Source organism: Nelusetta ayraudi, unplaced genomic scaffold (assembly GCF_046127955.1).
Source record: "Nelusetta ayraudi isolate G7.1 ecotype Tasmania unplaced genomic scaffold, CSIRO-AGI_Nayr_v1 ptg000005l, whole genome shotgun sequence".
Lineage (NCBI taxonomy): Eukaryota > Metazoa > Chordata > Actinopteri > Tetraodontiformes > Monacanthidae > Nelusetta > Nelusetta ayraudi.
This window is the reverse complement of record NW_027466055.1, coordinates 7,672,832-7,700,000: the sequence shown is the minus strand read 5'-3', so window position 1 is coordinate 7,700,000 and position 27,169 is coordinate 7,672,832. Positions and strand designations below refer to the sequence as shown.

The following is a 27,169-nucleotide window of genomic DNA, read 5'->3' as shown; positions in this document are numbered from 1 at the left end:
TTTGTTTACTGACCTGTGAAATCGCCAACATGCTAACACGTTGGAGATTATCGTCACCCCTGTTGCGCCCAGCCGTTAAGCTTTGCAACGCTTGAAAAGGCAAGATACATGGATTCAAGATGGATTTTTTTTCCCACTCAGCCTATTAGAATCAATTTCTGGAAAATGCTAAAAATTTTTAACACAGTTGATTTGCAAAATAGGCACAAATGAGCAAAGCCTATTCACAGCTCTTTAATTATCCAGAGATGAAGAGGTTGTGACTGCTGACACAACTCAGCAGAACAACCAAAAAAGCATTTTGTTGAATGGTGTGTGAACTTCAGTGTTTTCTATTGTTGCCGGGTTTTTTTTTCTTCTTAAAAGTTACTTAAAAAGGTAGACTCTCACCTGAGTGCACCCACGAGAAACCCATTTGAGGACGGGGCAACCTACTTTGTTTGGTGGGGTTAAATTATTTAACAAAGTCCCAAACAAAAGGTGCAGACATTTTGGAATTCGGCGGACCCAAACAACCCCAGCTTGCTCAGATTTAGTTTTTGCAGAGTTGCAACAAAAAAGCAACAACAGAATTGTAGAGCAGTGCGCCTGTTTGTCTGTGGGACTTCAGTTCCATCTGCTATGCAGTTGCAGATCAGGGATTGGTGGAAAGTGAGCGGAAAGGTCCTCTGGCAAATAGAAAGGGGGCGAAAAAAAAAAAAATCCAAACACAAACCCTGATGCAACAATTTGAACATTTTGCAGGCGACAATCCTGGCCTTCAATTGAAACTGTTTTTAATTTTGTTGTTCATGAACAATGACAATAAATGTATTCAAATTCAAATTCAAATTCATAAGTGGACTACAAGTGATTTGTCAGCGACGTGTCAGTTTATTGCACTATGAAAACGCAGGTGCAGGAAGTCGGTTGGTTTTGTTGCAGATTCAGCTCAAAAAAAAAAAAAAAACAACATCTTACCGCCTTCGCACGACCTGCAGGAACACCTGACAAATGTCTCGTGCTCGGGGACGTTTCTGGCACTCGGCTCTGTATTTAATGTCCACACATCATCGGGAATTGCCGGGGATGGAAAATTGCAAGTTTGCTATAGCAGTTTTTACGCACGTGTGGTCACGGCAACGACACGCTCGCTTGCATGAGGTGTGCGTCGCAGCGGGTAACTGATTGGGACAGACCATAATTTACCAGCGGACGCTGAATAGGTAGTAGTGGGAGCGAGCACCCCCCGCCCCCTTCGGGATTCGCGGCTCAACTCTGAGCCGGGAAAGAAAGATGTGCTTGTTGTTTTGTTTTATTTATTTTTTTCTCCTGCAGACGCTGCTCGCGCTGCTGACGGCTGCAGCTCCAGAGGAGGAACGTAGGGGGCGGCGTGCTGGCTGACAGCAGAGCGCCAGCAGTCTTCTTTAAACACGTTGTCTCGTCATTCCAGCGCAACAGAAGATGCATCATGCATCATATGCTCTCTCTCTCTCTCTCTCTCTCTCTCTCTCTCTCTCTCTCTCTCTCTCTCTGTCTCTCTCTCACACGCACACACGCACACTAACATGCACACACACTCCCACAGAGCGGCTGCCTCCCCCCACCCCACCAGTGTGAACCCTCTTAGCAGGCCTTTTGTTTCCAAGGCAACAAGACACAGGGTACGTGTTGGGTTTGCTGTCAAGACTTTCCATGTTTTCTTAAGTGTCGGTGGCCTGACAGGGGAGAGGGGCAAAACAAAAGTTTAACCAGAAGTGGAAACTTCTGACACACCAAACCAAGAAGCTGCACAGCAACTGATCTGAGTCTTAATGGTGAGTCCTGGAGTGGCCAGTGGGGGATGGTGGGAAGATCATTTCTTTTGTCACAGTTTCAGTTTTCGGCTCATTTATATTGAAAGAAGTTACCATAGGCAAATTCCTTAATGCATCTCTGATTCTGAATTCAAAAAAAATATGCATGTAGAAAAATGATGAGAGAATAATACCAGACCCCCGACAAATTCACTCCTCTTTCTGCAAAACCAGTGCGTCAAAGTGTTCTGCGTTGTCATCGCAGACGGCTCTTTGTTGTCCAGAGCAGGGAAGAAAATGCGTCATCGTTCACCAACAGTGGCAGAGGAGAGGCAGCTGCAGCACCAGGAGAGCCACTCACTGTCATCACACCGCTGAAGAGGTCACTGATGATGTCGCAGCCAGAGGCATCCTGACTCGACCCCTGGACCAGCTGAGTAAGTCGGGAAAAGGTGGATTTTTCCCCTTCAGTCCTAAATATTCACCTCATGCCTGGTGCAGACGGTGACAGTTGGGGTTTCACAAAATGTTCAAAGTCCACCGTTCTGTCCAAGTTCACAGCTTCACCAGATATGCTGGATCTGGGATTAAAAAAATGTTTAAAAAATATTTATGTCAGTATAAATATCAGGTTAAATATCAGGAAACAGGAAATTTAGCCCCTTGTTTACCCCCCCCAGCAAATTCACTGGTAAAACAGAAGCAACACCTGGCTGGGTATGTTGCCACTAACTGCATGGAAAAGATAACACTGCCCTTTGTGACATCACAAAGTCCTGGCTACCAGAGTCTTCTTGCTCACACTTTCCGAAAAGTAAAGCCAGCAAAACAAAATAATGATAAAAAAAAAGGAAATTACTTTTTCTTGGAGAGTTCAGTAAAAGGCCACAGACAAACTATTGTTTTGAAAACTGGTAAAATCAATTTTGCACAACGCAGGACCTCTAAAATGAAGCTGGTGCGATAGGACGCCTTGTCCACTGAATGTGCCAAGACTCCAAATGAACCTCCAAGACAGACATGTTTGTATTTCAAATCAGACATATTTTATTAATCAAGTTCAAAGAGAATTTAGCTTGTGGTTTATATTGCTTTGAAATTAATTCAACCTTTAAAAAGAATCACGACTAAATTATGCATATGAGACATACGGGGGTCAACCTGTTTGCTCTCATGCTAATTGAGCCCCGCGAAGGAGAGAAGACGAGCGAGGAGCCGACTGACGGGGTCCCGCGGGCGCCGCCCAGCGTTTTGACCTGCCAGCCAAACAAGGGAGAGGCTAACCTTAGCAGGCGTCGCGAGCGTTCATTATCATCCTGCGGCACACGTGATATTTAACATAGGGACTTTTCGTTTTTCCTCCCGCTATTAATTAGCGGCGACGAACGTGACCTTTGTGGAATTGTCACAGTGTGTCCCCATCAGAGCAGAGATCTCTGAGTCGGTCACAAAGCCCTGCTATGATGCTTGCGTGTGTGTGTGTGTGGTGGTGGTGGTGGTGGGGAGGAGGAGTGAGAGTGCACAAATGCTGATATTTTTGTTTTCAGGTCAACAAAGCAGATGAGTTGCCAAACTCGTGATGGACTTTTTGAACTATTGCATTAGAAACAGCAAATGGAAATTTAGCAGTTAGCTCCTGGAAAGGATTCACCTCCACTCTACTTTGTACTGTGGTGCTAAACCAAAATCCACATCGCTTCAGTGTCCATTAGCAAGTAGGTAGCACACACAAATCTTGAGGACCTCTTATTACATCCATTTACTTGGCCATGTCAAACCACATGCTAATGTTTGGGCCCGATAGCCTTATCTGAAATTTAGCAGAATTGGCTAGAAACACATTCATGTCCTGAAAAAAAGAAAAAAGAAAACTGCGACTAGCTTCATCAGCCTCGGCCGACAGGGGGCGCTCTCAGACCTCGCTGCCTTCCCAGTTCGCCGTGATCTCTCTGTGAACTCCAGTAACCTGTGGCTGGCCGCTGCAGTTCGGCCGCTATCTCGCCTTCACAGGTTTGAACCCCCACAGTAGCAGGTGTCATGCACAACACACATCATCGCACCCCCGCCCTGCCACGCCGATGTGCCAGGCCGCTCCGATCCTCGTCCTCTGCCTTTATTGCTTCCTGTGAAGGCGGCACGTCGACTGGGGTCTGGGTCTGTGCCTTCAGTCAGAACAGTGAGGCCCATGTCAAGATGCAGCAAAGCCTCCGCCTCCACCAGGCGGTGAGCAAGGAACTCACGGGAATGACAAGTACCACATACATTGAGATGTACATGAAAAATAATCACAAATGTGCAAAAATAAAAAAAATATAAAAATGGTTACTGTTATTAAAAGTGTAAACATCCAATAATAGCTCACTGGTCATAACTATTACTGACTACAGTTTGGTTTTGCTGCAGTTAAAAAAAAAAAAGAAATCTATATTATTGAGAGTAGCAAAGCTGTTAAAATGATTCAGATGCTCATCAAGATCTCTGACCTTTGACCTCTGGTCAATTGAGTCCAGATTATTCTGTTACAACTTTTTCATTTTTTCAAAAAGTTAAGTCTATTATTTAATCAATGGCAAAGCACCGGCAGTGAGAGCTAAGTAGGGGTGTGGTCAGGGGGCGGAGCTACCCCCTCTGCATTGTTCTGCTCCTCCTCCAGGTGTGACAGCAGCAGCGCAGCGTCACACACCTGCATCTAATTAACCTGATTGCTAATTAGAAGGCTGCAGCAGCTGGTTTAGGAAGCGGAAGACTTGTGACAGTTGAAGGTCCGCTGCTGAGCGTGCATGACTAGTACCCAAGAGTTTGGGGTTCGAAGCCCACCCGGGCCCTTTGCCCCTTGCCACAGACTGAACGTGACCAACATTTGTGAAAAAGAAAAACCAAAGCACATGGATATATATATATATATTTACATATATTATTATTTTTTTTAATTTTTGCAAACTTTTTAATGAAAGTTACCCTGTGAAGGAATAAACATGAACGGACGCCGCCTAGAGAGCAGAGACGACCCGACGACTGAAAAGGTAAGAGATCCTGTAGTCAAGCGTGGATGAGCAATGTGATGGCAGGATGGCCATGCAGGGTTTGTTTGCAAAGTATGGCCGGTTTTCTGTGATCTGCAATCCAGAAAAACGCTCCGGCAAACTCTTTTCTCTGTTCTTTTTTGAATGGCTTGGAGCGGAGGAGGGGCTTTGGCCCCCGAAATAGTGTGGAACCCCCTGTCTCGTCGCTGGCAACGCACGCGCAAACACATCTGCAGCATGCAGCCAGTGCTGCCCGCCTGGGCTGTCCCCTCCTTCCCCTCCCTCCCCTCCAGACAGCGTCCAGGAAGTGACTCGCTGTCCAGAGCGGCAGGGTTGGTCTGTGAGCTGTCTCCTCTCCTTCGATCTCCCGGGGTTCTCACCGCCGTGTGAGACGTGTGTGATAGACGGGGCCGAGAAAGAAGTGGAGGGAAAACCCTCCGTTTACCATTTCACAGGCCTGAGAGGACGGCACGGTGGCTGAGGGAGGGAAACAAGGGGGGGGTGGGGGGGGACGCACACGCGCATCCTGAAGCATCGTTTGTGGTTAGTTTAGGCCACTTAGGTGCCCAAACGGTACATTTCTGCTTCATGCAAGTGATGCATTATGCAAGTTGTATTGTATTCCAGTGATTTTATGCAATAAAAAGTAACGTATTGTTTTCAGAATTCCATCAGATTTGACTCGCTGAGCCTTTTAAACTGCAAGCGAAAAGGCCGTCGCTGAGAAATAACGCGGCCGCGTCGTGATTGACGATGTTAAATTTCACGAGGCGTGCGAAAACCCACAACTGCTCTCATGAATAAATATCTCCTGCGCCGCGCACGTGCGCTAAATCACTACGCTGTGCTTGAATATATATTTTTCTTTCAGATTTTATTTTTTTATTGCACGCAGTCTAACGAACTGCCATCGCACTATAATTCAATTTTCAGGCTTCGCTTCCCGCCAAGAAATTCTGCGTCTCTTTTCAAACTTGTAGACTTTCTTCCTGAACGCGGGGGTGTGATGTAATTCCGAGCGGCGCCCGTCCTCTTCGTGAAGAGGTGGCAAATTCCTTGTTTCTCCAGTTTGCGCAACAATGGAAATGTGGTGAGCACGGCGGTCTGCGAGCACTGTATACAGGCTTTATCTGCACAGAGAGCCCCCGAGCTGGTGCCTCTTCCCAGCTGTATGGCTTCCCTCTGATGTTTGGAATTACTGAATTGTAGAAATGCATCGAGGGATTAGTGGAAATTAATCCCACATAGGATTTCTGATATAAGTTTACTGAAGGAGGAGTTTTTCCCAAGTGCCGCTTGGAATGCGAGTGTTTTTTTCCCCTCCAGAGGATGTAGGCGGAGGATGTATGTTTCCTGACTTCATAACTCCAGAGATTAAAAAAAGGAGGGAGAAGACGAAAGTCTTTCCACAGTATTGAATTGAAAAAAAAAAAAAAAAAAGGTTGGTCATGTAGCTTTTGACCTTCTTGGATGGTCGTTGGTGTATTTACCGTCTTGAGGGGAAGGACAGCGTGACACAGCTGCATCTATTTTTTTTGTTTTTCTTTTTTACATTGTTAAAGTTCACAGGTTGCTTGTTAGATACGTGGGCTGCTTTTTAATGTGTCAGACTGCAGAGAATCATCCTACTGTAAATGAGTGAATGCTTTTGGCCTTGGAGGAACTTTTAATCAGCTTGTGTTTCTTTCAGATTTCACTAGAATTTATGGATCTCGGGTTGAAAGGCTTGTTTCATCGAAAAATAGTTTTATTTAACTTTACATCATGCATCAGGGTTCAGTGTCCCCAACAGAATGATCATCTTGTCAAATGTTACATGGCAACACCGCTGTCTTAACTGCTCTTTCATTCATCTCTTGACCAGACAACACAACCCTAAGATTATTTCCTCCAGAGACGTGGCCAACAGTACGTTTTCTTTGTACTTTAATTCTGTCGCAGCAGAGCCTCCTTTTGCAGCAAATCAATATTTTGATCTGCCCTTCCGCTTTCCCGCACAGCACTTTCTTGAAACGACAGAATCGACGTGCAAATGGACAAATTTTGTGACGCAGGCCGGAAATGAGTATTCCCTGTTTGAAAGACCAGCAGCCACCACTGTTGGCAAATGATAACACAATAGTGATGTATTTTCAGTGACTTTGTCAATATGTATTTTTTTTTCCATTTCGTGCCAATTGATGCCTTTCAAACGCATCCGAAAAGGCCGTAGCTGAAAGATAACGGCCATTGTGACAAACCACGTAAAATTTTATGAAGCGTGAATATCACACATGGAGCAGTGCAGTTTTAGTCTGTGTAATTTTTTTTTGTGTGTGTGTGTTTGTGCTTTGGAATGGAAAAGAAGACGCTCTGAGGGACAGCGCTATTGATTGCGGGTCCTGGAGTCCTTTTCTCAAGCTCACGCATTAGTTTTAGCTTTGGCACCATTGACATTCAGCTGGAATGAGGCGGGTGGCTGGTGGGGTAGGGTGGGGGGTGCATGTTGATTATCCCCGAGAGGGAAAACGGCTTCGACACGATGACCAACGGTTACGTCAAAAGTGCATTCCGTCTCGCTTTCCCGCCTGTTGTGTGTCCATTTGTGCACAGCGAAGGCCGGACGAGCGTCCGAACACAACAGGGTGTCAGAGGAGCTCTACTTTATTGATTTGACAGCTAGATAGCTTGTGTTAGCGCTTGTTTTTATTTGTGTGTGTGTGTGTGAGTGTGTGTGTCGGGGGCGGTGTCGATGTGAAGACACTGGTCGCGAGAAGAGTTGCGCTCCCTCACAAGCCTTCACACCTCTGGGAAGGCAAAGCAAAGCAAGGCAAAGCGTGCCAGTCCGACCGCCAGACTGGAGATCCTGCGTTATTGGAATCCATCAGTCTTCCACCACACGCTGCTCTTGTGTGTCAGGAATGACGGCCGTGTGCTCTGGCTGTCAGTGGAGGCCTGTGGATTTAGAAAAGCTCCTTATTTCCCCCCATAATGAGACAAAACGAGCATCAGGCCGTTTGTCTTTGATATTGATATTTGTCTTTGGTATTTGTTGAATGTGTTATTGGAGGAAGAAAACATACAAAGCTCGAGGTGTTTCCCCCATTTTCCCTGCCACTCCTTTGTCCAGTCAATGTCAGCATTATCCTACTTGTCGTTGTGCTCTTATCAGACTGGTTTATGTTGAATGGCTTTGTCGAGTCAGCATTGGCGAACCTTCATGAGAAAAAAAAATTCAGTTTTCTTAATCTCAGCTTTTCCTCGGCTACAGGAATGAATAATAAGAAAAACTGGATTCTTTTTGAAATATCAATAGAGGGACAAATGGAAACAAAGGCATTCTTGAGCAACGACGTGTGCGTGTGTGGGAGATTTCATTACCTGTGGAGGTGCATGGTACACACAGTGGAATTAGAATTGGAGTCATAAGGACAGTGGGGCCCCAGCTGCCACTCTGAATGTCATTAGCGGCGAAACACCAAACCTCTTTTCTTTTTTTCCAAACTCATTAGTTGATAAAACAACCGTCTGCTTAACAAAAACAAAACAAAAACACGGTGGCTGCCAAATGGGGACCTCGCTCTCCTGCACCCTCCTGCCAAAATCACTCCAGAGGGCTGCGAATGAAATGGCAGCGTCTAATTTCCTCATGCCGTATACGCTCAAATTCATCCCAGGCCTCATTTGTGCGGCTTCACATGGACTCGATGATGTGAACCGCCTATTTCTTTATTTATCGATTTTTTTTTTTAATTTTTTTTTTTGCATTTGCAGCAGTTTGCTTTACTGAGCAGCTGAGTGTTTCCCCTCCCCTCTGGGGGATTCAGAGAGTCCATGGGGGTCTTTTGCAGGGATGAAAATGAAAAATAATCATGTTCACTGTGCATATTCTACAAGTTTCTTTGGCGCTTCCTGTACACAGCCTGAGCAGCAAGCAAATCCTCAGCGGCGGACGAACAAACCATGAGACTCCTCGGCAGAATAACAATTTATTTAAATTAATATGGGAGAAATACATATTTGTGCTTTGTGCAGTTAAATGAAAGGCTCGTCTTATGTACACTTTATACACACACATACGTACATTTGTTTTAAATGATCATAACCTACCAATATTGATACTTATATCAAGGCCTGTGTATCTCCCACACACACACGTCGGTACCTAAATGACAACGTAAAGGTGATTTTTAAAAAAATTACCTTTTTAAATATTTTTTTTTACAATATTTTTTTTTAAGTTTTAAAAAACATTCATTCAAAGATGCGTAGTGTCAAAATTCAAGTCAGTTTGTCACCCTGCGAGAACTCTCATCGTCTCAAACTCCCCCAAAACCCACAAGTAACAGCGGTATATATATATTTTTTTTTATTATTATTATTATTATTTTTTTTTTTTTTCCAACTGATCCAAACGAACCCAAAGCGAGGCTGAAAACAAAGGCAAACACAAACCAGACCAGCCCCAAATCCACAAAGCCGAGATCCTGAAGACGCACCTGAGCACAAAGTTTTGAGCAGTGAAGCATATACACGTATGCCTCTTGGCACAGCTCCTCCTCTTTAATGTAGATCCAACAGGCAGTTTTGGTTCTGAGAGAAGAAGAAGAGTGGGAGGAGAAGAAGAAGAAATAAAAAACCAAAGAGCTAAAACGCGGCGAGCCCTTCACAAGTTTGCGTGGATGTCCTCGTGCCGCAGCACTTTGTAGGTGATCCAGTAGAAGATGTTGAATATGAGGAAGCTCAGGGGGAAAAAGGCTCTGGAGATGGTGTCGATGCGCTTGGCCCGGTCCACGAAGCGCTTGTGCAGCATGTCTCGGTCGCATATGGTGAGCGGCGGCGGCGGTGGCGGCGGCGGTGTGAACACGCTGGGCCCCTCCACCGTGGCACCGTCCTTGGTCTGCAGGCAGTGACCCAGTCCGTAACCCCGGAAGTAGAAGCCGCGGCTGTCCCTCACCAGCTCCTCCTCCTGTGGCGTCAAGAACATAGTGAAAGATTTTTACACATCCTAAAATTCCCATGTCTGTTTTTTTTGTTGCAGTAGTTCTCTTTTTGGTGGTACACTTTGGTGGTTACCTCTGAAGGAATTTCTTTGTGAGAAAATTTCACGAGCCGCGGCACGACCAGCAATTCTGGGCCCTAAATATCAGTTCGGGCCCTCCTACCATACAAAGTGTATTAATAATGGTATCATCTGCGGACCCACATGACTGCTGGGCCCATAGAATTGGCCATGGAGGTGTTCTCCTGGAACATATTTCTAACCAGGGTCAAAGCCTCAAACAAACTCACCTTAACAAATTGGACTTTTCGGGGTTCTCTGGCACAAAAGGAGGCTAACAAAGGGCAAAATCATTAGCAGCAAGAACTTCTAATTCTGAGTGTTAATCACAGAATTAACCTCCAGCTCTCCTTGCAGCTCCCTTTCAAAGCCTGCGCTATAATGGGCCTTTTTAAAATTCCTATTAATAAAAAGTCCTGATCTTGACTTTTACTTTGATGAATGGCGGCGCTTTCTTCTGTCTTTTTCCTTTTTTTTTTTTTTGGTCCCAGTTAAGGAGACGCTGTCTCCGCCCTCTGCAGAGAATATTAATAGACATGTGTCCAAACCCTGACCGCCCTCCACAGACGTGCCGTCTAAATCGGATGAGAAGTCGTCAGTGTGAAAAGTGAAGCTCTGGACGCTCCTTCTTTGCACCCAAACTTCATTGGCAGGTGTCGGGTGATCTGCTGTCACTCACACCTTCGTGCTGGTTGGCCAGTCAAATTGGCAAACCAGGCCTCAGCTCATTTTCCACAGTGTTCATTCTTCTTCTTCTTCTTTTTTTTTTTTTTTTTTTTGCATCATCACTCTCCTGTCTGGTAAGTAACTTGACGGTTGCTAACGAGGCGCCACCGCCCTGACAAATTGCCCCGCGCAGCAGGTGTCGCAGGGGGTTGTAACTTGTCACCGCTTAATTACGCTTCCCACGCCGTCCTGCACGCCGCGCCATGTCCTAGAGGCCTAATGGCGTGCGTCTCTAAAGATAATAGGCGCTCGTAGCAGCCGCACGCTTTGTGATTTCTTGGCATAAGATTAGCCTGCGAGTGCGCTGATTAGCGCATTATGCTCTGTGGAGGTGGATGTTTCCTCCTGCCTGATCAGGGATGGTTTGAATATTTAGCAGAGGTGGAGGGAAGGTAAAAAAATATGTTGACTTAATTCAATGGAGAAGAAAATGATCTTCTGGAGGTTACACGAACCAACAGCAGTTTTTCTTCCTTTCCTTCGTGTGTTGTGCCATCAGGTTGGAAATCATTTTCAGCCACATTTGATTTCTTAAAAAGTTCTCCATAAGCAAAACAGAATAACTGATTGAGATTAATGATGCGCTGGAATAATTTCCCACTCTAGGATTCCTTCCTGTTTGTAGTGCTCTGTTCTGCTGACATACTCCTCCGGTACGCCCTCTTCCTCCCTTAGGATATTATCTGTGATATTCTGGACTTTCCGACAAGGAAAGTCTTCATACTTGTACAAAATGGAAGAAAAAAAACATTAGGGTGTTCAGGCTGGAGGTGAAGAGGGAGTCTGAAGGGTTAAAAATGGACGACAAGCAGGGTTCGGAGTCGGGTTGGGTCGGAGGTTAAAAGAACAGGAAAAGGTTGCAGTGCAGGACAGGTTGTCACAAATTGGGGCTTGAAGTCGGGATGACAGGGTTGACTTGGAGCTTGGGTTCATGTTTTTACCCTGGCACAGATGCTGCAGTGCAGATTCCTGTAGCTGGTGCTGTTGCCAGGCACGTCGTTCGCCTTGCGCAACGACTCGACGCTCCCCAGGTGACTGGCGAAAACCTCCATAGAAGAGGAAGGCACAAAGATGCACAGAATTATCATCCCCTGTTCCGTCTCACAGGGGTTAAAAACCAGGCTTGGTCTTTTATTTCAGGAAGATTCATTAGTGTTTCACCCGCTTGGCATTTTACTGCGATGCATTGAAATGAAAGCACGGGGAGGAAAAAAAAACTACCTGTCTGCCAAAAATAAAGTCATTAAAGATTCAACCTTTTAAATTCAAACAACAAACTCATGCAGACACTCGGCAGAGCTTTTAATTAAAGAGGCGCTGGGTGTGATAATAGAGGGAATTATCTGCCGCTGTCGCGTTGAAGACGAACAAAGAATCCTCAACAGCGACTTGGAGTCACTTCTACCGCTGGGAACGGAAGCTGTCTGTTTAACTTTGAACAGTTTTGTAATTTCTGCGGATGAATGTGGGTGCGGCGTGCTTGACCACGGCTTTGCAGCTTGGCCAGAGCCAGAGATCCGGAACACTGAGGTGCTGCCTTCAAAGTCTGTCAATCTGAGACTCACACTCCCTGCTGACTCTTTTGTACACACACATTAAACCTTCTTTTTACAGACCTGGAAAGCCCTTCCTTTTAACCAGCTGTGACCGACTGCATTGATCTGGGCAGGGCAGGCAGCCCAGTCTACCTGTGGGGCCACTCTGATCCTGGATTCATTAAGCTGCACAGCCTGCCAGACGGGGTTCTTAAAAAACATGTTTGTCTTTTTCAAGGGACTCTACTTTTTGCTTAGTCGTCTTCATGCGATGATTATACCTTGAAAATCATTAGTGGGAGTATTTAGTTGACAAATGACAGCGTGATTAATTAGTAACCTTTTGAGTATATTTCAAGATAGACAAGTCTTTTTAAGATTCTTAACAATCAAACAAAGGCGTTACAATCACACATTTTCAAACAGATCCCATTTCCCTCTTAATCTGTTTTTTGACGTCATTATTCCATCTTTGAATTAAATTCAAATTTGTTGGGTTGTGCTGTGGTGGTAGAGGTACTTTGTCTTTGTCAACATAGTTGCAAGGAGATTTATGGACTGAAAGGGGGTCACATTAGTACCTGCAGGCAGAAACAACCTTCAACTTTGCGCCGTATAGCCGCAGTGGGCGTCACTATATCATTCGCTGCGTCTGTCATTGGTTTTATTGAGGTGGATGATCGGGGCTAGCCGTGTGTGTGTCTGTGTGTGTCTGTGTGTGTGTGTGTGTGTGTGTGTGTGTGTGTGTGTGTGTGTGTGTGTGTGTGTGTGTGTGTGTGTGTGTGTGTGTGTGTGTGTGTGTGTGTGCACAGTCAACACTTACTATCCTCTGCTGCCGCTGCTTTTTCCTCAGCCTGATGAACTCCTTGTGTTGCCTCGAGACAAAGTTGACTGCGGCGTACTCCAGCAGGGCGGCAAACACAAACAGGAGACACACCGCCATCCAAATGTCAATGGCCTTCACATAAGACACCTAGGAAGGGACACGTCACACGTCAGTGGGGGGGCTAATGGACAATATGTGGGTCATTCACGGTCTTCCCGGTCCAGCCCGGCTCCTTCGGCATGCACTGACACACATCTTAGGAAATACGGGGATGACTTATAATGAGTCAGTGGGTTGTGAGCGGCTGACACACAGCCACGGGATGAGTCACGAGTGCGACCCCGAGGAGTGCCCGGGACGTGCCGCTCGTGAGGGAAGTCACGTCAAAGTGGACCAGGGCAGAATTGTGTGGGAATTCCTGCCAATGAACCAAGGAGCCGTGAACAAAAGACGGTGGAAAAAAAAAACAAACCCATAAGGGCGCTACTCTGCGAAGTTGTGATGAGTGAATGTCACTGCACATGTCTGGACACCTGTGAATTGGTGTCCGCCTGACCACGGGTAGCTGGTGTCAGAGTCCATGAAGCTGTGAATCTAAAGAAGCATTTAGCTATCTAGTTGTGTAACTATTTCCATTCATTCATAAAATGGAGAGCTCCTTGTATTGACGGATAAGAATGACGAGCTCACCAACAAACCATGCAACATCTTTGTCACGTGACCATCCAGACTCACCTTGGGGAGAGAAGCTCTTGAGCCGGAGCTCTGTGTGGTCATGGTCAGCACAGTGGTGATGCCCAGTCCCACTCTGGCTGGTGCAGCGTCCATGTTTATCCAAAAGGACACCCAAGACAGGATGACGATGAGTAGGGACGGTATGTACATCTGGATCAAGTAGTATCCCATCTGGCGCTCCAGGTGGAACTTCACCTCGATGCATGTGAATTTGCCTTCAAAGACATTGTGTGTTTTTTATGCAATTGGATTGTTCTGGTTTTAGAGATGACATAGAGATTGGGTTGTAGATTGCTTGTGACAAAACGTCTTGAGAACCTCAGTGGTGTAGGGATGTAGTCTGTTTGTACCCCAACCACAGGCCCCAGTACCTGTGTTGTAATACTTGGTGCAGTAGCCCAAATCCTTTTCCTCCTTGAGCACAAACTGCGGGAGCATGAGGTCATCGGCCACCTGGACGGGGTTCTCAGAGAGCCACTCGAAGATCAGGTCGTTCATGGTGTAGCCAACTGCAGAGAAAAGCAAGACGACCATGAAGGGATGGCATTGGGGTCTGGGGCCTTTCTGTGTGGACTTTGCATGTTTGTGTGGGTTATCTGGATTCCTCCCATAGTCCAAAAAAAAAGAAAAATGCATGCGAGCAGGAATCTAAACTGGCCGCAGGTGTGACTGCGTGTACGAATGGTTGTTTGGTTTCCATCTGGCCCTGTGACAAACTGGCAACTTGTCCACAGTGTAACTCCGCCTTTGCCTGAGGACAGCTCAGAAAAGCTCCAGGACCATCAGAGACCCTGAGTGCTGGTGTAGCAGTAAATGGATGGATTTTAAGTGGCAAAACTAAAGAGTTTACCGAATTATAATTCTGCTGATTGCAAATGCACTACGTCATGCAAATTGTAAAGAGACAATTTTTTTTGACAAAAAAACCCAACATTTGACCAAACTACACGCTGACTATGAGGACAAATATTGTTACAATACAGTATCTTGCTTGTTAAAGAGTCAGGCTGACAATACTCTTCACAGTGCATTTATTTCCTCTCCAGACTCTTCAAGTGCTCCACTGCACTGTCCAATAAGGGCTCTTTATCACTCGCCGCCTTCCCTCTTAAAACTTATCTGCTGCGCCCCAACTCTTGGCTGAAATCCCGTTGCCATAGCGACGCATCTGTGCAGCAGAAACATCAGAAACCCTGCTTAATGAGGGGGGGGAGAGAAGGTAATTGTGGCGATGCCCATTTGTCCAGCTAGCAGCTATCCTCTGCCATCGTGTTGTCACAGCAAAGGTCACGCAGCACAGCTAGTCATGTTGTCGCGGCTCAGAAGGTCACAGCAGCAGCAGGGAGGACTCGTGGAGCGTATCTGCCCGACGGTGGCCGATGCACAGTCGCCCGACTAGAATCTTTGCCATGCACAACGCCGTCCACACTGTGACTAATCAATGGATTCGCTGCAAGTCTAATTAAGTCTAAATTTTGCAGGTGGATATGCAGTTGGGTTGGAGAAAATCCGGGCCCTCGCAGTAGGTCTAATTATTTGTCTTCGGCACACGGTTGATTGGTTGGCTCCTCTCAGGGGTTTTGCACTTCTTCTCTCGGTTCCTCGATCATAGTGTGTATTAAAAATGCATAGCGCACGCAACAACCACCGCGCTTTCCCCAGCACATCTGAATGCCACTGAGGTCTACTGGGACCCTTTAGGGGCCGTATCACAAAGACATCAATAATTCAAGATGTTACGAATAATAACCTATCCTCACATGCGGGGGGAAAAAAATACCCACCACTAAACACACATATCTTGTCCATGAGGTGAATTCACAATCCTTCATGCATCATGCACGGAACAGTCAAGGGGAATGCCAATGTACTCCTGCTATATACAGGAGGGTATTCCTCTATACTGTGCATCCGAACTCCTCAGCTGTATGGAATGTGATTATTTATTTTTTTTTAAAAGTTGCACCACCTCAACATATGCGCCCACCATTGATTTAGTAACTTAGTCTGGCTGTAGGTTCTCAGCGCAAGTTACTCAGTATGTTTGAGGTTAATGGGCGCTGATGGCTCAGGGCAAAGTGGAATGGAATAAGCTGCGTATATAGGGGGCTTTGATGTGTCGCAGTGAGGCAGAATCCGCTCTTTGGTTTTATTTTTTTATATAACTGTATAAGCCCGGAGCATAAATGGCTAGCAAAGACGATTGGCCTTAGCTCCCTTGAACCCCAAAGATAACTGGACTTTTCCTGATCCCATCACCCGCTTCGCTCCCACATTCTCGTGCTGATCACACGGCGTTTCCTATAGTCCGGTGGTGGCAGGAAGAAAAAAGGAGGATATGGTTGTGCCACTGTCAGCCCTTTTTTAAAGGCAACGCTTAAGCTTCCAAGGGAGCTCCAGGAACAGAAACCCACTCTTTACCATTTTAAAACGTGGTTTATGTTAAATCAGGACACTGTACTTGGAAATTCTTTCTTTAGCTCTGTATTCTTAATAAATACACTGAGGTCTAGCCCTTTTCCAAACGGTCATTACTAGTGATCCTGACCTTATTAAATTGGATACTGAGTGCGACGGTAGTTACCTATAACCAGTGTTTCTCAGAGTTCTGCCGTTTTGTCAGAAGCACTTCTGAAACGGTGCGCCAGCTTCATGGTACAAGTGTGCCTCTGTTTTCTCCCTATCGGCACTCAAACCCCTTTGTCCCATTCATGGGAATTTAGGTCACCTCAGGGCACACAGGGTGGGTCACTTTTCAGTATAATAAAGGGATCTAAAATTAAAGATTTATTATTTATATCCCAGGAATTGGTTTCATGGGGGCAAGGGGCTTACTTTTTCTGCCAAAGGTGGGACAAGGGTGAGTGGAGAGAACGTTATGCTTCCTCTGCATTTTATTAATGTAATAACACTCTAAATGGTCTCAAGTGCCTTTTGTACATTGAGTACATTTTTCAGTTTTAATAAAAAGGTTGGTGCAAGGGAATGGAAAGTAATGAAACAAAAATTAAAGGGGCTCACTGAGCCTTTTATCCATCAGTACAGTATACTTCTGAAGAACTGAATAGGTACTTTTCTTTTCTGTGAAAAGGATGCAAGTCATTTTAATTATCTGTGGAATGGGAATTACCATTGGAAAAGAAATCCATTTAAACCTCTTTTGATAGTAAAACAATGATATATTTACATTGCAGTTTTTTGCAATGCTTTGCAGTGTGGGATATTTGGAAAAGCGTAGAAAATTGCAAAGAATGGGGAGAGGAAAAGCTGTCAGCGGGGGGGACAGAAGAAGGGGAAGAAGAAAGGAAGACTCACAGCTCTCTAGCTGCATGGTGCAGGTCTGAATGTCCATTGGGAAATTCTTCAAGTCCATAGGGCAGGAAAGGATGAGAGTCAGTCTGAGATAGAAAAAAACAGATTGGAAAAGAGAAGAGGGGCAGAGAGGGGGGGCGGCGTCAAAAGCGCAAAAGGGTGTGTCGGAGAAAGAGAGAGCCACAGCGCTAAGAACTAAAAGGGTAAACAGATTAGAAGAGTCCTGAAGAGAGCAGCAGCAAGATGCTTTGCTTGGAAATAATGAAGTGTACAATGCAATCAATCAAATGCGCGACGAGACTGAACAGCAGAATGGACACTCTGCACAACTCTACCATTTATGCCAGAGTAATTGGTGCAGCCGTCGCCGCTTTTACTTGTTGTGCCGTTGTGGCCTTCATGTATCTCAGAAGAAGAAAAAGGGGGGAAGAGCTATTCGGGAGCCTGTCTGGAGGGAAGCAGTGTAATTACCTGCTGAAATGCATTACCCAGAGGCCACAAAAGGCCTGGTAGTGCTTTACACACACACACACACACACACACACACACACACACACACACACCAATTTGCTACGATGACACAGTCATTTTTTTCTACAGCCGAAGAACAAACACCACACTGCCATCTGATTAACTGCGAGTGAAGCTCTTATTGTGTCGTACACAGAGATGTAACGTGAACTCGCAACAGTGCGAGGAGGAACAGCTGAGGATTCATGTGTAGCTGTACATCATGATGCCATGATCACCTGATGCTGTACAGGACGCTGCCATCTTGGAAAATCCGCAGCAGCTTGTTATCTGTGGTGACCTCGTGGAAATTGGCCCCCTTTTCGTTGGCAAAGAACAGGTCGGGTTTCCAGATGGAGTCCAGCATGGACGGATCCAGATCCAGGGAGTCGTCCGGGTATTCGCTGTAAGCCAGGCGAGGGTCATTCCAGTTCTGCCGTAGAAATACGTTAAGCCTGTAGTCCTGCGGAGAAACTCGGGATGGTTATGGGGAAATATATCACCAGCGAATGGTACGGTGCAGATGGAGGCATCGCTCTGCCTCAGAACATCTTCAGAGTGGTAGATCGTCCATCAAAGATGCTTTTTCGCTGACATATAAAAACCTTGATGAGCCTAAAATGTTTTGTCTTGCACCTTAAAATCTTGAAAATAAACAGTAGCATATACCAATTGCAAGCCTCTCTAGCCCTTTAAGTGACAACAAACCAACTTTTCACGGAATGGAAACAACTGTGCAGCCCGTTCTGTCTCATTTAATGCATCCTAAATGAAAAGTATGTAAATGAGCTCTATACTTTGTTTCTTTTTATTTGTAACGTAAATGCTTTTTTAAATTGCATTTTCCCACACATTCCTTTAAATTATAATTGTTGATGTGAGGAAAAATAAAGATCTAGGTATTGCCGATCTCCCTCTGTAACTACGAGACATTTGTAAAGAAACTGAGTCAGTAGGCAAAGAGCTTTGCTGGGCCACAACATGGCAACACAAGCCAGGCCAAGGACGAAAATTACCACGCACATGGGCTCCAGCCTGCAGACAGAACACTTGAGTAATTAAATTATATTTCTAATCTCGGCAATTAATTCAGAATTCATCTTTGGGCTTTGTAGATTGTTCTTCCCTTTCTAGTTCACTTCATTTCTCTGAATTAAAAGGCACGCTTCACCAGTGCACACAGTGACATCATTAGTGTTGTCGTTCCGAGGGCTGACCTGACCGGCGGGTCTCGCCCTCAGGGCCCCCCCCCAACACACTCTCCAGCCCTTGGATCCCTTATTGTTGCTGAGCCAGCAGCTGTAAATGCAGACATTCTCCCGCACGTCCTCGCGGCCGCCCCCTACCCTGCTTTATTCATTCACTTCCCCAATTTTTCATTTTAATTGCAGAGTGGACAGTTCATTATCAGCGTGTCAGTGACCCGGCGGTCTCTCAAGGTTGCACTGGTATGCTCCAGGAAACACAGAAATGAGGGAAGGGCTTTGACATCACCCAGTACTTTAGCAACAACGCTGGTGACAAAGGCGACCAAGTGTTTTTGTTGTAGCTCTCTGCACTGAAATAATGGCCCTTGACAAACAAACTACAGTGGCATTTATAAATGCATTAAATATGTAGTCTGAATAGTGAAATCTTCCAGCTCCGCTTACCATTGTAGTTTCTGTGATGGACCCAAAGCTGTTGATGAAAATATTGCAGGTGACGTTCACAGGCGGTCCTGAGGGAAGGAAAAGACAGAGTTACTGACACATCGTCGTCCTCAGAATTCATACACAGCTGTCCAGTGAGTGCACACACCTAATGAGACTAAAAGTATTAGGAATGCAAGTTCCGATCTAAAGAGTTTCGTCCCTCAAATTTTCCAATTGCTCCTTTGGAATCTGGCCAAAACTAGAGAAAATACTCTTCTTTATCTCTACTATACTTTTGGAAAGCTTCCAAGTTTCGCAAATTCATGCTACTAATGTTTTCTAACATTAGTATGTGCCTCTGTCCCGTTGATGAACTCTTCAGAAATGAAAAATGGCTCTAGTAAGATCTTGGAAGATCAAAGTATTAGTGTTTAAAGCTAAAAGGCAACATGTGGCTACGTACAGAGTTTTTGATTGTTAATTGTGTGACGCCGCTACACTAGAATCTGAGATGAAATAATAATAAAGGGGTCTGTCAACATCCACTGGTCCACTACTTAGCTTCCACGGCACGGATCCACTTGTCTGTGTCTGCTGTTCAAACTTCCTGATGGATATTCTGAGGGGGCCACCTGCTTTGGCAGCCACTCTACCTTTGAAGTTGGGTCTGATGCGGGCATCGTATCCTGACGTCCTCCCCATTAGCTTGTCCAGGAAGTCGGAAGGCGACAGCTGTGGTCCTGCCCTGCCGGGGGGCTTTATCTCCTCCTTACAGGAGCTCAGTCTGACATGACCCGGGGAGGGAAGCAGAGTGGCGGAGAAACACAGAATGACAGAAGATTTAGGAAACGGTCGAGGAGGGGCTGTGCGCAGAGGGGTAGTGGGTGGTAAAAAGAAGAAGAGAGAATTAATGAGAATTTAAGAGAACAAAGGGCTCTAACAGCGACTATCAAGGCGAGAGGAGCACTCAGCGGGACTGATGGGGAAATGGGAGTGGAGAATGATGAATGAAAAAGTGTCAAATTGGCTCGTTACTGAAAGTCCCCGACTTGTCTGAGACTTCCTGTTTGACTCCAAAGACAGTGAATCAAACTGCACTCAGATGTACACTTCACCTTCTTCCTGACCCTTCCTTGCTTTTCGCATGGATTACCGGGTTTGCAGATGAAATGTTTACATAACTGATTGGATCGTCTTAATCTATGTCCCTTTGGGAAAGAGCCAATGAATGAAATTGGCCCTTTCAAACAAAAAGGATGCATTCAGACCTGTAGGGTGGGCATGGTAGGACTCCCTATTGTTCCAAAGAGCAACATTTGATTGAGATTGACAACGTTTTGCAGCGACCAGCATTGTTCAGATGGATGCACAAGATTCCCATTGTTGCCCTGACAATAAGTCTGGCTGACTGCCCACTTCTCTCTCCTCAAAGTCACCTGCAATACCAAGTTCAGCCATAAACAATTCAGATTGGAGCTTTTCTAAAAATAGGTCTGCAAGAACGCAAACTTAAAAATCTCAGCTGTCCGGGTTAATGAGCGCTGCACTGTTGCACGGGGAGACTATGTAAGCTCCAGTGAGACTCAGGCATCCACTGCACGGATTAACTGTCATCAAAAAAAGGAGGTGGTAAGAAGCGTGGAGAATAAAACTTTGAATATGCCTTAAATTGGGAAACCTCGGTTCATAACGGGGATGTTGCACCTGGCACGGTGGCCGTGATAATCAAAGCGCGAGGTCAACCCTTCAGCAATTAGGCAGAGCCGCACCTGTTATACATCATATCCCGCAGTACTTCAAAAGGTTTGGCTGTTGACTTTCCTGACAGCGGCTCATCGAGCCTTCCAGCTCACTGAGACTGGTTTTCTGAAGAAACAGTGGGGAGCATCCAGAGTTCCTCTGTAGCTACAGGCCACAGATTATGCTAAAGACTTTACATGGCCTAATTTGTGATTTGAGTTTGGCACATGTAATTCCTCTTTGTACCAGAGGAGGGGGATGAGGGAGAAAAATTATACATATGTAGGTTTAAAGAGGTCCTGTTGTAAATGCATTATTCATTAAAATAAAAAATATCTAAATATTCTGTTGGCATGTTATTTTGGAGGTATTTTTTTACACAAAGCCCCCACCCCCCCAAAAAAAACCCCACAAATAAACCGTGTAGTCTTTGGTCAAATGCTCGGAAAGTATTTATGACTGACCTCGGGAACTATTTCTTGCTGACCCATGTTTGTTTTTATGGCTGACTGCTCCACATGCCTGTTATCCAATTGTTCACGATCTGTCGTGGTGCGAAACTGGTGTGCAGATGGTGGCTTCAGCCTCCTCCCGGAGGCGGAGCTTTGCTCATGCCCTGTGTTCCCCTCTGTGTGAGTGGCTGGTCACTGATCCATCACACTGTGCCTCGCAGTGGGTGTCGCAAAATCTGCCACTACGGGATCAGCCTCTCTGATGAGGATGTTTGGGGCTTTAAAAGTCCCAAAGCAGTACGTGTCCTCAGCCTGCAAGTGAACTCTCAAGAAATGAGAAAAGCTCAATTTTTGGAAAGTGTGTGGGCTAAAATGCGCAACTGTAGAAATCAGCCCTTGGTGATAGAGTGCATTGACACCTACACTGATATTAGGTTAGTGGCAGAAAACAACTCGTCTTTTTTGCCTATTGAAAAATCTAGGAAGTCAAACATCAGCTTCCTACGACTTATTTCTGCTGGAGGCTGTGAACAGAGGGCTAAATACGCTGTTTTCTCAAGACCTTTTCAGGCTTTTTTGTGACTATAATATGAGCACTCTAAAGGTTAAGCAACAGTATATAGATCAAAATACCTCATGGTAATTAACTAACAGGAATGCATACCCCTTAACTACTAATTCCAACGCTTCATGTTGTGGTGCAAGTTGGGATATCGGAAGATGGATCATGGAGTCAAATAGGAGCATCCAAACAGGCCCAGGTCAGTGTAAAAATGTTTTTCCTTTTTTTTTTGTTTTTACTGGGATCTCAACTTGGTATGCAAAGCTGGGACGTCGCTGTCCGAAGATCAGCAGGATTACTTTGAGTCATAACGGGTCTTGAAACGGAATCACTAATGCCAACCTGTCTGGCTCTGGAGGCCAAAGTACAAAGGATGCCATAAGATTTAAAGCGGAGCCAGACTCCTGACAGGATCACTACGTAGGGACTAGCAGGTCTGCTGCCACGTCTACTTCAGTTATACTCATAATCACTCTACTCTGGTCCCCCGAGGAGAAGGTTGGTCGCACTGATTTGGTACATTGTAAAGGAGCAGCCGAAGCATTACTCAGGCTGAAGAGCCCAGTTTTACTGCAAAACCCTCCAAGTTTCTGGACCCCAGTAGCTCTCAACTGCCAGCGCTGGATGGCTGAAAATCCATCCAAGTACCTTCAAAACTTTTTGATGATTTTCCCAGTCAAGCTGTGCGCAGATCTCTGTTTTTCTTACATCATAAAGCTCAAATCTCACCGGTCCCCTGACTGCACTCCACTCGCTGCTTCTGGCTCGAGTTCACTTTATAGCATTTGCCCCGTCGTTGCAGCCCCTTTCCTCAGTCTATATCGCTCTCCCGCTCTTGCAGAAATGCACACTTTCAGACTCTAACAGGTACGCGGGGAAATAGATTTACAGCCCGACTCGGAGTAAACCATTCATAACAAACTATCCGCCCTGTTCACTGCTTGTTTTACACATCCAAACAAAACAATAAAATATCCCGTTAGGTCTGGAGTGTGATTTTCTCTGACAGGCGCTCCCAAGCCCTCACAGACAAATGACTGTGACAGCGCTTTGTTTGGTTCCAAAGGAAATACTGATGGGAGAAGAACGGCTGTGAAACGCGAGTGGCTGTGAGAGATACATTCTGACACAGCCGGCTGAGTCTCAGCGTGCCGGAGTCGGCGAAGTCCATTAGATGAGATTGACTCCATCGCTGTACTGTGTATTCTGGTGTACTTTGAGTCAGCACTGTTTGCCCTCACCTTTCCACGCCCACAAATAGACTTGAAATGCACTCTGGGTAGAAATATGTCATATTAACAGTATTAGTAAGAGAAACCTGCTTTACAAATGGCAGCAGTGTAATGTGCTGTTATTTCTACGGCACATCTCTTTACCAAACACCACGGGGGTTGCCTACAGTTTTAAAAGGAATCACTGTTATTATGCAAAAGTCACTTTACCAGCGTTGACTTTGATAGGATACCAGTTACTGCAACATGAGTTCATCTCTTCAGTGACCTCCCTCTGAATGCATGAAGCCTGTTCTTTACTTTTTTTTGCCCATCTTTGCAGAAACTATTAGCTAAAACACATTTGTTCCAATTAGCCCTTTGTGATGTCACTGACGGCTGTAGCAGTCAGGTGTTGGTTCCCCGCACTGAGCGCACAGAGTCAATCATGTTCTTGTCCCAGCATAGCATCACTTCTAGCAGGAAGCTGAAGCCAAGCACTGTTTCAGGAGGCTGCAAAAACATCTACAGATCTACAGAATGGAGATTAATAATTAAAATTAGACACAACGTGGGACCTTTTGAGTTCTAAAACATTTCTGTTGAAGCCCCCCATATTAATTTCCATTTCCATTATATAATGAATGCAGAGCCTCAATCCTTTAATCCCCAATTTTAGTGTACTTAAACGTGAACAACTTGCTAATTCTCTGACAAGGAATTCTGGTCAAGCACTAAATTGACATAAATACTGTACACGTGGATTAAAAGACATCTCTGTCTCTAGATTTGAAGTTTTGTTTTCTGAAAGTCGGTTAAAAACAAACAAACAAAAAAAAAGATGGTTGACGGCTCAACTTCTCACCCCAAGCTGTGGGAGGAGCTGCAGGTTCCCCCCCTCCCTCAGGGTCTGAATCACCTCCCATTCATCCCTCCTGCATTATTAAGTGGACACCTTGCTGAGGCTCCGGTGCCGGCAATCTTATATTGTGCAGCTGGGGAGAAAAACGAGACAGCCCAAGTCTGTTTACCAGCATTGGAAAGACTTTGATCTCCGAGTGGCTGGAGCCAAGAAACCTGGCTGACTTTGACAGGGAGTGTTGAAAACAAGATACAGGCAGGCAGGAAGTGGAGGCCGTCTTCAATATTCACTCTTGTCTAACTCTGCTCAACACAAGTTTATCTTGTGCCTGGATGGAATATTTGGGTAGAAATAATATCTCGCAGCGACTCTTACACTACAAGTGCAACTACAAGTGGCTCCCCGGAAGCCTTCAAAGCTAAATTATGTGCCGCTTTGTCTGGATGGTTCAATTATTAAGATGCTCTTTACTGACATTTAATGAGCGTGACCTTTCGCTTCCATCTCCGCCCCTTTCATCGGAGCGCTGGGCCAGACTGCTGGCACGAATATGGAAACGGCTCACTCTCCCTCTGCTACGGAGGGACTTCAAGCTGTCAGGCTCTCCTGTTGGTTTATGGCTTTCTTTGGCTTTGCAAAACAAACGTGAGTTGCATTTCTGTGCACAGTTAAAGGAGGGTGAGGGGGGTGGGGGTATTAGAGAAATGGTGTGTAAAAATCAGGCAGCTGTCGACGAATAATTTAGTCTTACTTTGCACCACCTTCCCCTCACCAACACACACACACTTCAGCGCTTCTAGATGAAACAACTCCGGTTGTTTTGTTTTATCACCCGCGCTCGCATAAACCCAAATGACAGTCATCAGAGTTGAGCACTTCTATGAAAAATATCTGATCAAGCGTGAAGAGCCGCCAATGTGCAACTAAAGAGCTATTTTGCCATTGGTTGCTATTCCGCACCAGCTGGCCCTGAATATATATATATATAAAAAAAAATATTCCAACCATTTATTTTCATAAAAACGAATGAGTAGAAATGTCATTTTCAGAGACACGGCGCTGCCATGTTTTTCTCTTTTGTCCTCTGAAAAAAAAAAAAGAAACTGCTCCTCACAGCACAAGACCTCTATTGTTACCATTGCTATCATTATGACAGAAATAGAGCTAATCAGAGTGCAGCACAGTCTGGTATGACTATACGTCTATGACGCTCTGAGTCTCGCCTGGAGGCTCACACAAAGTTCCACGTAGATCTAACCTGCAATCTAAGCCGGCTAAACCGCGACCACGGTGATAAATCAACATTATCACAAGTTAATACACATCACATTAGAGTGCGATAACGATCTGCGTTTAATTTCTATGGCAGCAAAGTGGTTCCCGCGGTTCCATGCGGGCGCACATGACATGCAAGCCACTGGAACAAACTCCATTTCCCTCATGTGAAATTAAAGTACTGCGTGCAGCGCAGATACCTGAAGCAGTATCAGTTAATTGCTTTATCGCGAGCGCATGACTCGTAAAAAATAGCCCGAGTTCAAATGTGAAAAGTAATTACCCGGTGTCCCGGACGTCACGCTGTTGTTACGAGCGCGTTCAACAATGTGCACTGTTTTAGCAAACTCGGCACTATTCTTGTACTTTAAAGTTTTTTTCACACCAGTAAAGGAGGATTAAACATTGAGGATCAGAGGGCTGATGGAGTTGGCGCTCGTTGTAGTTTTGCTTTAATTTGCATCCGACTCTTTGAACTATTCCTGTTCCTCTCCGCATTTATCTTTCATCTGTTGTTTTTTTGCGCGTGCGAAGCGTAATTAGTTCAGCCACCAGCACGTTGTGGAAACCACTCTGCGCTACTGTGTTTGGCTGTCTCTGGGCGCACGCTGGTTTAGACGGAGTCGATCTCCTCTCCGTGGCACGGCTCGTGATCATCACTTTCAGATGTGCTCCGTGATCTTGAGGGAACGGGGCTCAACGTCTCCGGGGTCCTCAGGATGACGCTAGGATCATAAACGGCACTTGTTCATCACATCAACACAATCGCTTGTGCCTCTTAGAACACATTAAGCATCTTCCTGAGTTTCAAATTAAGTCTGCCGGCAACTAGAGAGAAAAAGTGGCAGTGTTTAAATATGAACTCTACAATACGACTGAAGGGCACATATTTAAACCAGATATCTTGCAGTTTTACTGTATTTCAAACCGGGCTTTTGCAGTATACAAATAGGCTTGGCATATTAACCAGCTGCTTTTAATTCACTATTTCTTGATCAAAGTCAGAAAAAAGGCAGTACATCGTTGCCGTCTTGTAGTGTCGGGAGCTTCTTGCCAGAGAACCTGTACAAGTGAACAATATTGGAAAAAAGTTGTTGTGGAAAAAACTACAACGATACTGGAAAAGTGTGCAGAAAAATGAACGTATCACTTGCAGAACAATCTCACGTCCAATCCCGAAGCTGAATGAATCAGTCAATCACAGGAGGTTTTCCAGCAATCTGCTAATTTTGCGATCTGTGGCTGATAAAACTGAGCCTTCCACCAGCAAAGAGACACTTCTGTCGCTCCATCGCGGCTCCCCACCCTGCCGCTGCTCCTTTAAGCCCCTCAGTATTCAGGCCAGCGTTTTTTTTTCCGCCTCGAAGATCTGATATCAGCACAGATTGCCTCCTGTCAGTCCCGGCGAAGCGGAGCTTACAGGCTTCCTGATGGAGAGATGAGGCCACGCCGACTGCTTTGATGTGTCCGCCGAGGGCTTTCACACCGACTACGGCTTTATTCTCGCGCAGCGCCACACGAGCTCTTTGGTCATATTTCCCGGCACACAACGTGCCAAAATAATTGTCTCTCTTGTTGCGGGAAGTGGGACTCATTAGCGCCGATGTAGGTTCTTCGGGGAAACAAAGAGCTGGACAACGGCGTTTAATAAGCACAATGCCTGGACTGCTGTACCCCCAAACAATAAGATCCAATCGCTCGGATTCTCCGCCTGCAACAACACGGCGGTTGAGGAAGTGAAATTGCATTTCTGGCATGGTAATTGCAAGACATGATGAAACTCCACGTAGCACGTGCGCGTCTCAGGCGCAAGAAGACTCTCGTCTTTCCAGCGTGTCAACCCTTCCCGTCTCCTTTCATTTTCAAAGGCCACTGGGGGAATCTCTCCAGCTGGGACGTGGCAGCGCTCTGTGTACAGTGAACACACAATTAGAGGCCATAAACTGCTCG

The 27,169-nt window shown here is 45.6% G+C and overlaps 1 protein-coding gene and 1 long non-coding RNA gene across 4 annotated transcripts in view; one reads left to right on the top strand and one right to left on the bottom strand.

Moving 5' to 3' along the window:
• The first annotated feature begins 4,684 nt into the window (after positions 1 to 4,684).
• LOC142902061 (uncharacterized) overlaps positions 4,685 to 27,169 on the top strand; it is an 85,626-nt gene continuing 63,141 nt past the window's right edge. For both annotated transcript variants that reach the window (XR_012929039.1, XR_012929038.1), the window contains exon 1: positions 4,685 to 4,798. This is a non-coding gene — a long non-coding RNA (uncharacterized LOC142902061). The remainder of the gene's footprint in view (positions 4,799 to 27,169) is intronic.
• The window catches only part of glra4a (glycine receptor, alpha 4a), a 29,032-nt gene continuing 10,388 nt past the window's right edge, over positions 8,526 to 27,169 (bottom strand). Inside the window, exons 2-10 of one of the 2 annotated variants that reach the window (XM_076011736.1) lie at positions 19,771 to 19,901; positions 19,136 to 19,203; positions 17,723 to 17,946; positions 16,977 to 17,059; positions 14,033 to 14,170; positions 13,662 to 13,876; positions 12,924 to 13,073; positions 11,507 to 11,611; positions 8,526 to 9,746 (exon numbers count right to left, since the gene is read on the bottom strand). In XM_076011736.1, the coding sequence (XP_075867851.1) occupies positions 9,444 to 9,746; positions 11,507 to 11,611; positions 12,924 to 13,073; positions 13,662 to 13,876; positions 14,033 to 14,170; positions 16,977 to 17,059; positions 17,723 to 17,946; positions 19,136 to 19,203; positions 19,771 to 19,901 (1,417 nt within the window). In that variant the 3' untranslated portion in view covers positions 8,526 to 9,443. The remainder of the gene's footprint in view (positions 9,747 to 11,506; positions 11,612 to 12,923; positions 13,074 to 13,661; positions 13,877 to 14,032; positions 14,171 to 16,976; positions 17,060 to 17,722; positions 17,947 to 19,135; positions 19,204 to 19,770; positions 19,902 to 27,169) is intronic. The other variant, XM_076011744.1, reaches the window with a different exon arrangement.